The 14,286-nt window shown below is 45.3% G+C and overlaps 1 protein-coding gene across 7 annotated transcripts in view; it reads left to right on the forward strand.

Moving 5' to 3' along the window:
• LOC147006735 (cytoplasmic polyadenylation element-binding protein 1-like) overlaps positions 1-13,833 on the forward strand; it is an 18,879-nt gene extending 5,046 nt beyond the window's left edge. For 4 of the 7 annotated variants that reach the window (XM_085868088.1, XM_085868086.1, XM_085868084.1 and 1 more), the window contains 11 exons: positions 967-1,099; positions 2,636-3,093; positions 3,625-3,886; positions 4,064-4,177; positions 6,128-6,217; positions 6,695-6,790; positions 8,662-8,804; positions 9,626-9,824; positions 10,831-10,925; positions 11,750-11,833; positions 12,406-13,833. In XM_085868088.1, the coding sequence (XP_085724214.1) occupies positions 967-1,099; positions 2,636-3,093; positions 3,625-3,886; positions 4,064-4,177; positions 6,128-6,217; positions 6,695-6,790; positions 8,662-8,804; positions 9,626-9,824; positions 10,831-10,925; positions 11,750-11,833; positions 12,406-12,510 (1,779 nt within the window). In that variant the 3' untranslated portion in view covers positions 12,511-13,833. The remainder of the gene's footprint in view (positions 1-966; positions 1,100-2,635; positions 3,094-3,624; positions 3,887-4,063; positions 4,178-6,127; positions 6,218-6,694; positions 6,791-8,661; positions 8,805-9,625; positions 9,825-10,830; positions 10,926-11,749; positions 11,834-12,405) is intronic. The other 3 variants (XM_085868085.1, XM_085868090.1, XM_085868091.1) reach the window with 3 other exon arrangements.
• Positions 13,834-14,286: the final 453 nt, after the last annotated feature.

Below are 14,286 nucleotides of genomic sequence, written 5' to 3' on the forward strand. Positions count from 1 at the left end.
CCATGGCAACCTTTGGAGAAAGGGGGGGGTGCAATTTGCAAGTATCGTGCTCTGCACTCAGTCTCTTTCTTGTTTTTCTGTTTGTGTGCAGGATATCTCAAAACGTTATGGACGGATTCGGACGAACCTTGGTGGACAGGTTGGGTGTGCGACAAAGACCAATTGATCCAGATCCGGATGCGAGAATTATTTAATTTTCAAAGCGATTCTTCACCATTGCGAGATGGGGCCAAAAACGATATCTAGTACGATATCTCAAAAATGTATTGGGCCGATATGTTCTCGTGGATCAGGCGTTACCTGGCGGAGGTACGCGCTCCACCGAGTGCCCCTCTCGTGTCCGATTATTTTGTCTTAAAATTGTGGACGGGATCCTCTTCTCGGCACCAGGGTGCTCGTCTTGCAGAGATTGTCTCTTGTGGAAGTTTGTTCTGGTGGCGCAGCTCGACTTGTACCCCTGCCTTGTATTCCTCCCCTGGTGGGTCGTGGCTTTTGCGAGCGCCCAATGAGAAAGCGGCACGCGAAGGTCAAAGGGTGCTGCGGATCGAAGGATGGGGAGAGGGATTAGAAGGGATGGAGATTTTAAAGAGGGGACAATTACAAAAGGGGGGTCGAACCTGCTATTCACACACAATGCATTTCCCTGTCCCTGATACAAGGGGAAGGGGAAACCTAACGAAACAAAATGACGATGGACATATCTAAACTTGGGATCCCTGATGTGTTGAACGCAACTCCCCCGGGGTGGTCTTTCCAAAACCCCAAGAATATTTACACATGGGGACCCCAGTGATGAGGTGTTTATTTCAGGCAGGGGGGTGCAGCACCCGAACTGGATACAGTGCCCATACATGTGAATGTAAACATGAACTTTTCTCTTTTTCAAAATACCTGTTTACACGTACCTGTGCGGTGTACACTTCCTTTTGCACTTGAAAAAAAAAATCAGGAAAACATTTATTTCAGGAATGTAAATGTGACGAAGGTGAGGAATTCCACAACAAGGTGAACAAGCGCATCAACTATCCACCGGCACCTGGCTCACCTGGAAGGCGAAGCTCCTCCCATGCCTGGTCACGTGACGTGACTGCCTTGAGCGGTGAGATCAGTCGGTCATGATTGGTCACGTTGATGTTGTGCTTTTCACGTTGTTTACCCCATGCACACGAAGCGAAAAGTGGAGTGAAGCAATGGATTCACTTCTGTCTGTCTGTCTGTCCATCCGGGCATCTAAAACGTCAGTTTGTGATCGACGAACAATTTGATTTAAATTGAATGTGAAATTTTGAACACGAATCGGAAAACGAACCTTTCGTTTAACGTACTTTGGCTCTGAATTTGTCCCGATTGCGCACACGCGCGGAGAAGAGTGAGACAATTATTTTACTCGATCTGCCTGTCCGGCAGTCAAACAAAATTTTGAAAATCATTCCAAACAGCAAACTTACTGTTTTTAAGGATGTTATAAAGGACACAAACAACAAGCACGAAAAACCTCATGTATCGTTTTAGATGGAGGGTGGTGTAAAAGACGCAAGCGGTAAACTCCCAAATTTGTTTTCTCCGACCTTTAAAATCTTCATTATCATTTCGATTTAACGATATACTTGAACATTCCGCAGGATAAGATGTTCGATTAACTGGGTTATGTTTTCACCCCAGTCTGTCTGTCTGTTTGTTTGTCTGCGAGCAGGATATCTCAAAAAGTTATGGACGGATTCCGACGACGTATGGTAGACTGGTTGGGTGTGTGATCAGGACAATTTGATTCGATTTTGGTTAAAGATCCGGAATCCGATGCAAGGAGAGGAGGGTATTGCATTTCGGGTCCGTTGGTCTGTCTGTTTGTCAAGACACAAAAAGCCGCAACAAGATCAATTCCTCCTCGTTTCTTGGACGTACCCCACAATGTCCAACTTGTCAGTAGTCGCAGTGTCACAGAACGTTTGTTTTGAGTGGGTAAACGTTCCCTGGACATCTTATTTCACCCTTGTTCGCTCAAACAAAGTTTATGGTCCCTCAACAGGAACATTTTTAGCCGCGTCTCGCGTAGCGAACGCTGGCTCGAAGAGAGCTCCGCGTTGTTGTTGTTGTTCTTCTTGTTGTTCTTCTTGTTCTTCTTCTTCTGGTGAAGACAAAACCTTTCGGACTCGGCTCTTTCATATACAGGATCCGGATCTCCTTAAATACTAAACACCTGTACACATCCTCACATTGAGGGTTCCTTTTGAGAGCGTCTATCATGAACTTTTAAATATATTCGGACATTTGCTTTAAAGTTTCGAAAAGTTCACGTTACTATTTAATGATTATTCCATTGAATGTGTTGTAATTTCGTAAATACACGATTTTCTCGTCATGAACAGGAGCCTCCACGACGGGTCTCGCTATTGGCTCCATCAAGGCACGTGACGAAATATCGGAAGTTGTTGTTGTTATTGCCTTTAGGACGCGGCTCTTGGACACATTTGTCCTCGTTTAACCTCGTTTTCTCTTTCCACAGCATCCCTTACCCTCGAGTTTTACTTTTTCAAAATGTATTCTCCTTGAGTTTCTTCTGAGCTGTTAATTAGTGATTGAAACTTTTGTTTTTTTGGGATTGTATCACAACCTTGGAATGTCATTTGCTTTGCAGCCCTTTCCAACCTGCATCCTGTTGAAGCGAACCAGGATCTACCTCCATGTTATCAAACCCTCTTCCCAAATACAAGTACACCACCGGAAGCCTCTACGGAATATCTTGCATCGGCTTTTTGGAATTGGGTCAACACCGGAATGGCTGACCCAGGTGTGACATCTCCAGCAGCTGAACAGATTGAGGCCCGTCCCTCGAGCGGTTCTGCGGCGACGATTTCCTACGGAACAGAGCAGTTTGGCAGAATGTTCGGAAGTCCATGTGCCAGGATGAAGTTGAGTCCGATGTTTGGTGGAGGTCAACATGGAAGTTCAGCTGAGATAGAGCAGCTTGGTACGGAGTTAGCAAGCATGTGTCCAACGAAGGGTCACACTCATGCAGACTCGCGTTCCACGAACCTTGCTGACTCTGACATGAGTGACTTCTCCTCTGGCTCCGAGGCCTCCGGAGACTTCATGGTAAGTTTGAACTTTTCCAAATCTGTCCACCAGCGGTTTGCTTTGAGTCCTGTTGTGATATATTTTTTAACTTTTATTTTTTGGATATATCGTCGAGGCTCGTGGAAGAGCTATTCTTAAATGTTCATTACTACCTGTTTGTAAGTTGTTCGGACATTCCAGCACAATGCAAGTTACGTGCTATATACAGGTTTCCATCCTCGTTTTCTGCCCCCCCCATCTCTCTGTTCTTCATCCTTCTCGTCCACCCCGAAAAGTTCTTTCAATCTTCCAGATGTCTTTTGTGTTAATCCTTGTCCCGAACTTCCCTTTGCTCTTTGCACATCGTTGTTCATCATTCCTGTTCCACGTATTCTGGATCCTACCTATCACCATCTTTGCACTCCGCTCACCTTCCTCCCTCTCATTGCTCTGAACCCCAACAAATGTGTTCTTTTTCTCATCTAGTCTGTGCTCTACCGAGTGCCATTCAAGCTGTAGTTTTGATGACACAAATTGGTTGTATTTCCTTGAATACCTCACTCCCTGCAGCCTGGCCTCCATGGGTCCCGGTCGTTGTACTTTCCGGCACGCCACTCTCCACTCACTGCCTCGAGCCATGACCCTTGGCCGAGTCAAGCAAGGGAAAGGGTCGAGTCATCTATATTTGATCCAGGAAGTTGTCTCAGAGGAGGTGCAAAGTATCCACTGGAGAGAGTATGGTATCCACGACTACCATCACCACCACCACCACAGCCGGCAGAGCCAAGCAGCATTGATTATAATCAGGCAAAACTACGTCAAGCCCCAATTTGTACGCATCGGTTTGGATCGTCCGTCTGTTCTTCTCCCTGGGGAAGTGCTTGAACTTTTTGTTGTTGTGATTCGACTTAAGAATGGGATATTGAATTGTAATGTTGATTTATGAATGTGTTTGAATGTTGTGGAGAGTGTTTGGATGTAGATGTGACCTTTTACCACCTCTGAACAGTAATGAATGAAGCGACATGGAAATGGAGAGGCAAGCTCTCACGAATTATCCACACGAACCCTGTCTTCTCCACAAAAGTCTTCCTCGGTGGAATTTTCTGGAGCATCACTGAGGGTATTTGCTTTTTCTACCCTCCCTCCTACTCCCTCACCTTCCCCGTTTATGCGAATAAGGATCTGGCATTACGGTGTCGGTGCGAACATCAGGACTGAATGTTAAGTTTATTATTCAACGAGGAAATACAACCCATCGCTTCGTTGAAGGGATATTAAGGGTGGGGGGAAAGAGGGAGGGAGGAGAGGGAGAGAGAGGAAGGCAGAGAGAGGATGGAGGTGAGACAAGGAAGGGGAAGACAAGGGGGATGGAGGGAGACGACACACGAGGGTGTGGATACCTGGGATGACACCATTCCACCTTCTGAATCTCATTTGTACATGCTGCAGTCCCCTCAATGGAGGGGGAGCAGTGGGAGAGCAGGAGGAAAAGGGAGGGGTGGGAGAGAGTCCAGGGTCGGAAAAAGGGAGAGGGGTGGGATAGGGCTGAGAGAGGCAGAGGGGTGAGAGATGCAAAGGAGTGAGAGAGGGAGAGGGGTGAGATAGGCGAGGGGGAAAGGCATTCCAGTGGGTGAGATGTCCAGTTTAACGTCCATCCGAGAGTCGGCACACACATTGATGAATCACCCTGCCTGTGAAACACCAGGATGACAGTTTATAGCTGGGTCGGGTTTCAAATCCAGGTTAAACAGCTTAGAGTGAGCATGTGGACATCTTGGCTTTCCTGACGTGATGTCGTGATTCATTACTTCAAAACAACTGAAAATAATTTTTACTCATTGTGATCATATAATTTATTTTTCCTTCCTACTTCCGGTATCTAACTGCGGTATCGCCATTGATTGAAGCTTGAAGAACACGCGCCAAGTGGCTTCACCAAGCAATCCACAAAATGGTTGAAGAAACTTTAAAAAAAATGAAATGTTTAATTTCTATTTCTATTTATCTCTGCCAAGGTGACATGTCGTAACTTGGAAGATTGTACAAAAAGGGGAAACGTCGTGTAAAATAAAATTTCACATTTTCAGCGAGCAAGCCACCGCCTGTTACACTGCACAACAACACGTGGCCAACGCACGTGAGTGGCTCCTGAACTTTGTTCAAAATATTTGATATCGTATTCAGTGACAGTGCGAATATTGCAGAGCGCTCGTGGCTTAAGCACTCCAACAAAACGGTTGATAATAAATGGCTCGCTTGGCACACAATTGGCAATGGATACACCTGCAACGTCAAATATGTCCGAATTGGACAAATTAACACTTTTTTAGGAGTCGGAACTGCTGCTAAGTTCAATCTTGGAGATTAAATTTTGTAATTCAGCTTAATTTAAGAGATTCTTGAGGTTATGACATGTGCAGAAATGAAATAAAGCAACGAACCCTGACGTCTCCGGGCGTTTATAAGCATTGCAATGTACCCGGCGATTCGTAGCTATGATGAACAGGCATTCGATAACATGAGTGAGGAAAGTGAAGAAAAAAAAACTTTATCGTTCAGAAATCGTTGCGGCCTGTTCCGAGTCAGGGCATGGTTGAGCAGGCCAAAAAAAAACATGGCAGCTTCAGACCCCAGCGAGGTTACCTAGGAAATGCCTGAAGACCCAAGACAGCGAGGTGGCCAAGGATTGCCTGATGAAGGATATAATTAAATAATGCCGTTAATTATCTTCAAAAGAGGTGGTTTTAATAAACCCAAACACCCAATTTTCACTCCTGCACCCCCTTGGATTTCCCTCAAGATGCATGCAAAGTTTCAGGCTGCTAGGTTTTATGGTTTTGGAGTTACGGAGGAGACACACTGACACCCTGACACACACACATACACACACACACACACACACACACACACACACACACACACACACACACACACACACACACACTGACATTTATTAGTGTGGATGTTTGACACGTGACTTGAAGGTTTGCTCAACAAATCGATGAACAGTAAGTCGATCAGGAAGTGTCCTTTTAATCTGATCACTTTTGTTGTATTTTCTTGTGTTTAGCCAACCTGTTGGGTACATTTAGCGCTTTTGGCAAAGTATCGGTGATGTGGCCGAGAAAGAAGAGCCAGCACAGATGGGGCAACCCCAAAGGTATGGTGATGGGAGCAAACCCCCTGTAATGTATTGTGTACACTATGTGTCAGTGTGGTGGTGGGACAATGTTTTTCACTTTGGGGATTATTTATTTATTTCATTCAACTGGGTGGAATGCACATGGAGCAGCTGGAAAATAAATCACACAACACACACACACACACACACACACACACACACACACACACACACACACACACACACACACACACGCTCAGAAAGTTCGCTGAAATCAAGAAAATGACCAAATGCAGCATGAGGATCTCAAACATCGGGGCAATACACCTGGGTGCTCACCTGGTAGCAGCTGGATAAGATAACCAGGGAACCACTGGTAGATGTGGATGACCCACAGCATATGTAATGGAGAAGAAAGTAAACATATATGGATTTTTTTTATATACCGTGAACAAACGTTAGTACGTCACGGGTGATGAAGGTGGTGGTCAAGTTTCATTGGAATTGTGTGTGTAGTTTCTGAGAAGAAAGGAAATACCTATTTTGCAGGCAACCCCCCCAAAATGACCGACGACGCGCCATTCCATCAGCTCCCCGGGAACTACGTTCCAGGTGAGCTAAAAATGAGGAAAAACGGAGCGAAGCAATTGTTTCACTTCTGTCTGTCCGTCTGTCTGTCTGTCCGTCCTTCTGTCTACGAACATCAGTTTATGATCAAGGAACAATTAACTTGATTTCAATTGAATGTTATATTTTGAACAGGAATCGGAAAACTTACCTGTTTAACAGTAATAAGACGAAGAGAAGACGTGAGATAAAAAAAATTTCACAGCAAGACAAAATTGAAAATCATTCCAAACAGGAAGCTTACTGTTTTAATGACGTCATAAAGGATACAAACAACAGGTACGAAGAACTAATGTAACGTGTTCAATCAGGTGGTGTAAAAGGCGAAGCATCAACGGCGGTAAATGTCTTAATTCTTTACTATTTCTCCAACCATTAAAATCTTTATTTTATTTCAATTTAATGAGATACTTCAACACTGCAGAACACAAATCGACTTGTCAGCACTTTCAAAACCCTTCCGTTTCGTAGTACGCTGCCGCACTTGGACAGAATGTTTTACCCCATCAGGAACAATTAAATTATTTTCCACTCGTGGACCCCCGCGCACGTCCTTGTTTCTCAAGACAGTGTTCCCGGGGTGACGTGTTCCCTGAACTCTAGTTTTTATTGTTTCGAGGATCCAGAAGGAGTTCGAACGTAGAACCGAATAGGGAATAACAGAACAAAAAGAAAAGGAGAGAGAGAGAGGGGGGGGGTAGGAGAACACAGCAACGACAGGGTTAATGGAGGGAGACTTCGAGAAGTAGGAAAAGTGGGGAATAAGGAAGGTTCTGGGAGGACACATTGGGATGAACAAGATGGATAAAGAAGGAAACTCTCAATGACAGGAGTGGAAAGGAAAACTTGACACCCGAAAAGATGACTTGACTTGGGGAGGGTTAATGAAGGTAGAGAAGATCATGGTTGTGGATGTGCCATGATGGACACAGAAGTAAACTCTCAGGAAGGAAGGAAAGAGTTTGGCTTGAGGCTGGTTGTGGGGGGAGGGGCATGAGCGGGGGTAGAAAGAATCATAGTTTTGGATTGGGGGACGATCTGAGATGGTGGTGAACAGCCGGCTGTCTTCAAGACCTGGCGGGAAGAAAGGGATTGAAGAGAATGTGGAAGTTGGTTCCACAGTCAGGAAAAAGTGGAACGAATGAGTGGAGGTGAGCAGTGACCCGAGACTTAGGTTTTTCATTTTTTGGGGAGGGGGGATGATGGTGGACCATGTGAGCCTTGCAGAAACCTGCGAATACAGGCGACGGATGGAAAGAGTAGATGGTGCAAGACCAGAAAGGTGGTGGAAGACAGAGAGACCACCGACCTGTCTGCAATGTCAAAGTGATCGACCCATTGACTCAGCTTCAGCGCAGGAGATTCCAATGATCTTGAAGGTCTTCGTTTCCATGGCGTCCAGCTGAGCAAGAAGGGAGAGCAGTGGTCTCTCTGGAAGAAAGCCTTGCGTGTGGATAGGAGCTCAGGTGTGCCAAGGAAGGACTTTGTTCGACGGAGGATGTCCAGTCGGCGGCTTCCTTTGGAGGCCAACTTTGAAATGTGGTTTTCCCAAGAAAGATCATGGCTGATAATGAGACCCAGGAGATTGAATGACTGAACTCACCGGTCACGTGATTCGGCAGCCATATTTTTTTTAACTTTCAAAAAACTACACCACACAAACTACACAAACTACCCACACAAAACAAGTCCTGGTGAGGGTCTGCAATCTCTGATTGCTCTTTTTCTTGTTGGGAACGTATAAAGTTAATAACCGTGTGTATCATGGAGATAGTTAAGTGGTGTGTGTTGTGCCGATGTTGGTTGTGGACAAAGTGGTTTGTAACGATCCTTTTTTTGACGTGTGCCGCGTGCAGGACACGTGTATTTGCTGTTCAAGTCACAAGCGGGTGTACGAGCGTTGCTTCGAGCCTGCAAACGTTTTGCTGAGGATGATCACCATTCATTGTATTCATACATGATGTCCATGGCGTCCGACAATCACGAGTCTTCCCATATGGTACATTTACATTCATTGATGTCCGGGGCTCGGACAGTCCGTCCTCTCAGTTCTCGAGCTGTTCGCGGTCAGGGTGCTCTCTGGAGGGCGCTGGTGTTTCTCAGTTTTATGGCGGTACGATTAGAGACCGTGCCCCACAACCATTTATCGTTTACAGACGATGGACAATGGGAAGCAAGTGTTTGAGTGCATATTTTAAAGTGTTGGATGTACTCCGACCTCTGTGGTCAGCCACCCTGGTTATTATGACAAACATTCACAACACGTTTTCATCCATACCCATTTCCCTCTCGGCTATATACACAGACAGGGGTGAAAACATCATCTCCTTCCACCTGGAGTGGCGCAGGTAACAATCACAAAGTTTAAAAGGATTCCCAAGCGTAATATGGTTTGCTGACCCAATTGGGATCACGACAGGAGGTACGAGTATGCCTCATAACCGTGTTGATTGAAGGTGGAGATGTTACGGGGCTTGTTGCGTTGAAAATTTTTTTTAAAAAGGTATCACTCTGTCCTTCAACTTGATATTTAATTTAAAACAAAAGGAAGGTGAACAAGTCATGGACCGGTGAGGGAACTGAATACCAAAGCAGGTAAAACAGAACATTTAAAATTTCTCTTGAATATAACGGTATGACGTCATAAATACAGAACTTTTAGTGAAGGAATAGCAGTCGTCATCGAGCGCTTCGATCACACTTTGAATGATGGATTTTATCAACTTTTTTGATGTCCAATTTGATGATGTGATGGTTTGGGTTTCTCCTTCACGTCCTCCTCCTCCTCTTCACTCTTGTCTTTGCTTCATCTTTGCACAGGTGGAGGTGATCCCCTGGGTCGTGGCAGACTCGAGCATCGGTTTGGATCCTCGGGAGTGCTGGGAGACCGGACTGAACGTGTTTGTGGGGGCACTGCACGGCTTGATAACAGCACAGGGACTCGCCGACGTGCTCGACGACCTCTTCGGGGGAGTCGTTTCCGTGCGCATCGACATTGACAAACACCGATACCCGATCGGTGCGTGCACACCTGAGCTGTTTTACCTGTACGGAGCTGGAGTGGAACTGAGAATGGGTGCTGGGAGCAAACCCTCGGGTTTACCGGGTTCGCTCCCTCGTTTATTCCAGGGAAACTGGAAGAAATTTCCATGAAATTTCCCCACTGGAAGAGGATACTCCATAACGAGTGCAGGTGATGCATCGGTGGAGTTAAAATCCAGAGCAAGGATGCAGTTTTGCATGTGATCTGGATTCGAAGTTTCTGGAAACCAACGTAGTTTAAGTGATCGGATAAAAACGATCGTTTCCCCATCTGTTGGTCCGATGAAGGGATAACAGCCGAAACGTCAGCTTCTTGCTTCCCCTGCTGGTAGATATACTCATACGAACCTTGTGTTGATTCAACCCAATGATCGACAAGATCTGACTGTATGTCTGTCAAGGAACACACCTGTAAAAGGTAAGACTGCTAATTTGAACGGAAGAGTCTTGTTCAGGGGATTGTATTTAATGCATTTGGGAATATATTTTTGTACCGCGTATGTAATATATAGATAGACCATTCAATCCGTGGAGAGAAGAGTGAGATCATGTTTTTTTACTCCGCCTCTCCGTCTGGCAGTCAAATTTTAAAATAATTCTAAAAAGGAAACTTTATTGTTTTTAAGAATGTTATAAAGGACACAAACAACGGGGAGAAAGAACTCATGCAACATGTTAAATCAGGTGGTGTAAAAGGCGGCGCATCAATGGCGGTAAACTTCCGGAATTTTTTTCATTTCGACACCGTTAAAATATTTATTTTATTTCATTTGAACTATAATCTTGAACACGAGAACGCAAACCGACTTTTTCGCACTAAGCAGCACTTGGACAAAATATTACGGAATTCTGGATCATCCCGGCCAATCATGAATCGACTTACCGCTCGCAGACCCCCGCCCGGGTCCTTGCTTCTCACTAGTGCGCCTGATGATGTGTTCTCCAAACTCTCTCCTGCTCGTTGTTGTTTTGTTGTGTTGCAGGGTCGGCTCGTGTGATGTTTGGGAGCCGCATGAGCTACATGAAGGCGGTCGCTGCTGAATTTGTCGAAATTCGAACTCCAAAGTTCACAAGAAAGGTTTGTCCGTTGAAAGTTCCATTGAGGTTTGGAATGGACGTCAAGCTCAAAGCAAATGTTCATTGGAATTGACGATTTGTTGTTGTTCATTTTCTAAATACAGGACAGGTGCAGTAAATTTTTTTTACCTGTCGTCCTGCACTCGAGGAGAAACCACAGCACATCAACACCACACAAAACTACACAAACACCACGCGCAATAAGTCCTGGCGAGGGTCCGCAATCTCTGATTGCTCTTTTTCTTGTTGTAGTATTGTCTTGGCGGTGGACTGTTTGTTGTTGCCACTTGTGGTTTCTCCAGGAGTGCAGGACGTTTTCTCAGCTCCACCTGATCCTTTCCAAGACCCGTTCCCCGCACCACCCCGTCCATTTTGTCCAGTCGTTGTTGTCCGTTCGCACGACTGTTCATCGTATCGTGGATCTGTTCCCATCCTGTGCGTTCTTGCTCGTCTTCTATCAATCTGCAATCATGTTCGTCTCGGCTTGCCCAGTTTGCCTACTACCGGCGACCATCGCACGACTGACTACCTGTACCTTCTGGCTCGGGCCTTGTACCCACCTGGTGCTTTGACTTTTCAGGATGACGATCAAGGGGACACTTTCCTTCTGTTCAATTGTTGTCACATTTCTCTTTGTACATTTTCCATCCCACCTCTTCCCATCATTATTTATTTTTAAACTCCAGTGAAATGTCCAAATCCCTGATTTTGTGAAATGAATCTCTCACCCGTCACCGCTTCCTCGTCTGTTCACACACGTGACTGGTTTCCCTCCAACAATTTGCATTTCTAATTGTTTTTTTTAAAACATCCTTGTGGTCACAGATCCAGATCGACCCGTACATGGAGAATGGGTCCTTGTGCCAGTCCTGCTTCCACCAGCCTGGAATCTCATTCTGTCGAGAAATGGTAACGCTCGTACCTTCTCCACGTGTGGCGTGTCCAAAGTGGACTTTCAATTTGTGGATTCATGTTTTGGGGTTTTTTGGGATTTCCCACAACGAGTTATGGAAATGGTGCTCGAGTACGTGCGCACCGCATGGCTTGCTACATATAATCAACAGGGCAAAGCGTGACCTTTGAACTTCGAAATATCACAAACTGTCCCAGTTTACCTTTGGTGTGCGGACAAAGTATCGCAAACTGTCCCGGTTCACCTCTGGTGTACGGACGGGTCCATTCGGTTGACTTGGGTCCTCTGTTCACGTCTTGTTGCTGCATTTGAAGGCGTCGCAGGGAGACCGTTAAAAGCCAACGGTTTCAGCCGTAAGACGATTTCCAAATTGGGGATGGGGATATGCAGAGGGGGGCTCACATTGTTTGCTGGGATTTTATCTGTGGGTGAGGGTGATATAGATAGGTGGTGGTAGTTGGAGGAACAGGTGTTTTTTTATTTCTCTGATCATGCATCTTCCTCCCAGCACAAGATACAATGTCGGTCTTGTTTCCACCTTCCCTGATCACATACCTTCCGGTTCCAGGTGTGCTTCAAGTTCTACTGCAAATCCTGCTGGCGTGCACAACATGCCCTCGAGGACAGGTGTTTCCATCGCCCAGTGATACGCTACCAGAAAGAACACCTGTAGATCTGCATCACCCGGCCTCAGATCCCCACCCTGTAATTCCTAATGGCTTTGCTTCTTCTTTTTCCTCTTCTCCCAGAAACCTTCCCCCTTTCCTTTTCCTCCCTCACATTTTTGATTCTTTCTTTTTCTGAAGAACGTTGTGACGGAGGATTCAAAGAAAAGTATTTTAATTGATTGTTCTAATTTTTATTGAACTTAAACTGTTTTATTAATATTATTTATATAAAAATTGAATTGCTATTTACGAGCGAACGTAGCTCGTTCTCTTACCCATCGTGGTTGATGTTGTTGTTGTTGTTGTCCTCCATAAGTGATTGGATCTCGCAGGGTCATGTGATGGTTTCAAAACTTTTTGTCGGTTTCTGAAGTTTAAAAATTATTTTGTGGGATTGGGCAAAGGATTGTTGTTCCCGACCAGGATCCAGGAATGAAGTGAGAGAGGAAGTGTGCACGGATTTATTTAATTATTTCCCCCTGTTTTGTCGAGGTCGGCTGGGGTTATTGTTGGAGGACACAATGGAGGACACAATGGAGACGAGGTTGGGATAATAATGAGAGAGTGCTGTGAGTGAAATAGGTAATGAGGTGTTTGTTGTGAGATGAAGATTATGATATATTTGTCGAACAAGTAACTTCGTTATCACTTCTCACCAACAGCAACGATAAGTTCTAACCAGTAATAGGATTTGCGACGAGGCCTCATCCCACAATTCCCTCTCATGTGATTCCCATTCCTCCCATTTATCCCACACTCAAACCAGGCCTGACGGTGAGTGATCTGGAACCCGGGTTTTACTAGAACTCCACAACCCCCAAAACCCCCTTTCCTCTACCCACAAGCCCGTGGGGGTTCTCGTCCCAGTTGTGATTTAACATGTTCAAGGTTGAGGAGGGTAGGTGTGTGAGGGGAGTGTTTTTGAATGGTGGTGGAGAGGGTAGCTGTATGAGGGAATGGTTGTGTGATATGAATGAATTGTGGTGGTGAAGCTAGTTGTTTCACCTCCACTATCGAGGTTCCCAGGTGGGTAGTTTTGTTTTTTTTATCTGAGACAGCATTTCTCGATTTGGATTAAAAATCCACACAAACACAGTCTGGTGTTTTGTGCACCTTTCATTTGCACGACCTGTCACCTGGGTGATTGACCTCACCTGAACTGTCATGGGTTTCCTGGAGGATGAGTGGAAAGACAACTTCAGTTTAGTCCGAAAATGAGGATTTTATTTTAAAACGTTATTTTATTTATTTATCATTGTTTTACGTTGTTATTATTAACATGTTCATGTTTTACATTCCATTAATAAATGATGATAAACACCTGTTAACCTCTTGTGTACCTGGATCGACATCTTGATTCCTTGTCCATTATTCATCTGTTTTGTTGGTGTTGTTTTATCATGGTGTACACTGTACAGGGAGTTGAAGACCGTCATTTCGGGCCTTCAGTGTGACCTCGCCCTCCTCGACATGACAACCTTCTCTCAAGCGTGTGACCAAAAAGCCGTGTAAAGAAGGTGTTCGTGTTACAGGACAGCGTTTGCTCAGCCCCAGGTCCATATTTGGCACGAATTCCATCCAAAGGACACACTCACAATCCACATTTTGAAATTCCAGTGGTCTTGGGTGGAGGGGTGAGGTAGGGACACACACATTCTCTAATTCAATGTGTATGGTGTACCGTCACCTCCAGGTAGGGACACACATTCTCTAATTCAATGTGTATGGTGTACCGCCACCTCCAGGTAGGGACACACATTCTCCAATTCGATGTGTATGGT

This window comes from Eptatretus burgeri, unplaced genomic scaffold, assembly GCF_056783735.1.
Source record: "Eptatretus burgeri isolate ZD-2024b unplaced genomic scaffold, Ebu_testis_v1 Ebu_testis_scaffold_3155, whole genome shotgun sequence".
In the NCBI taxonomy this organism is placed as follows: Eukaryota; Metazoa; Chordata; class Myxini; order Myxiniformes; family Myxinidae; genus Eptatretus; species Eptatretus burgeri.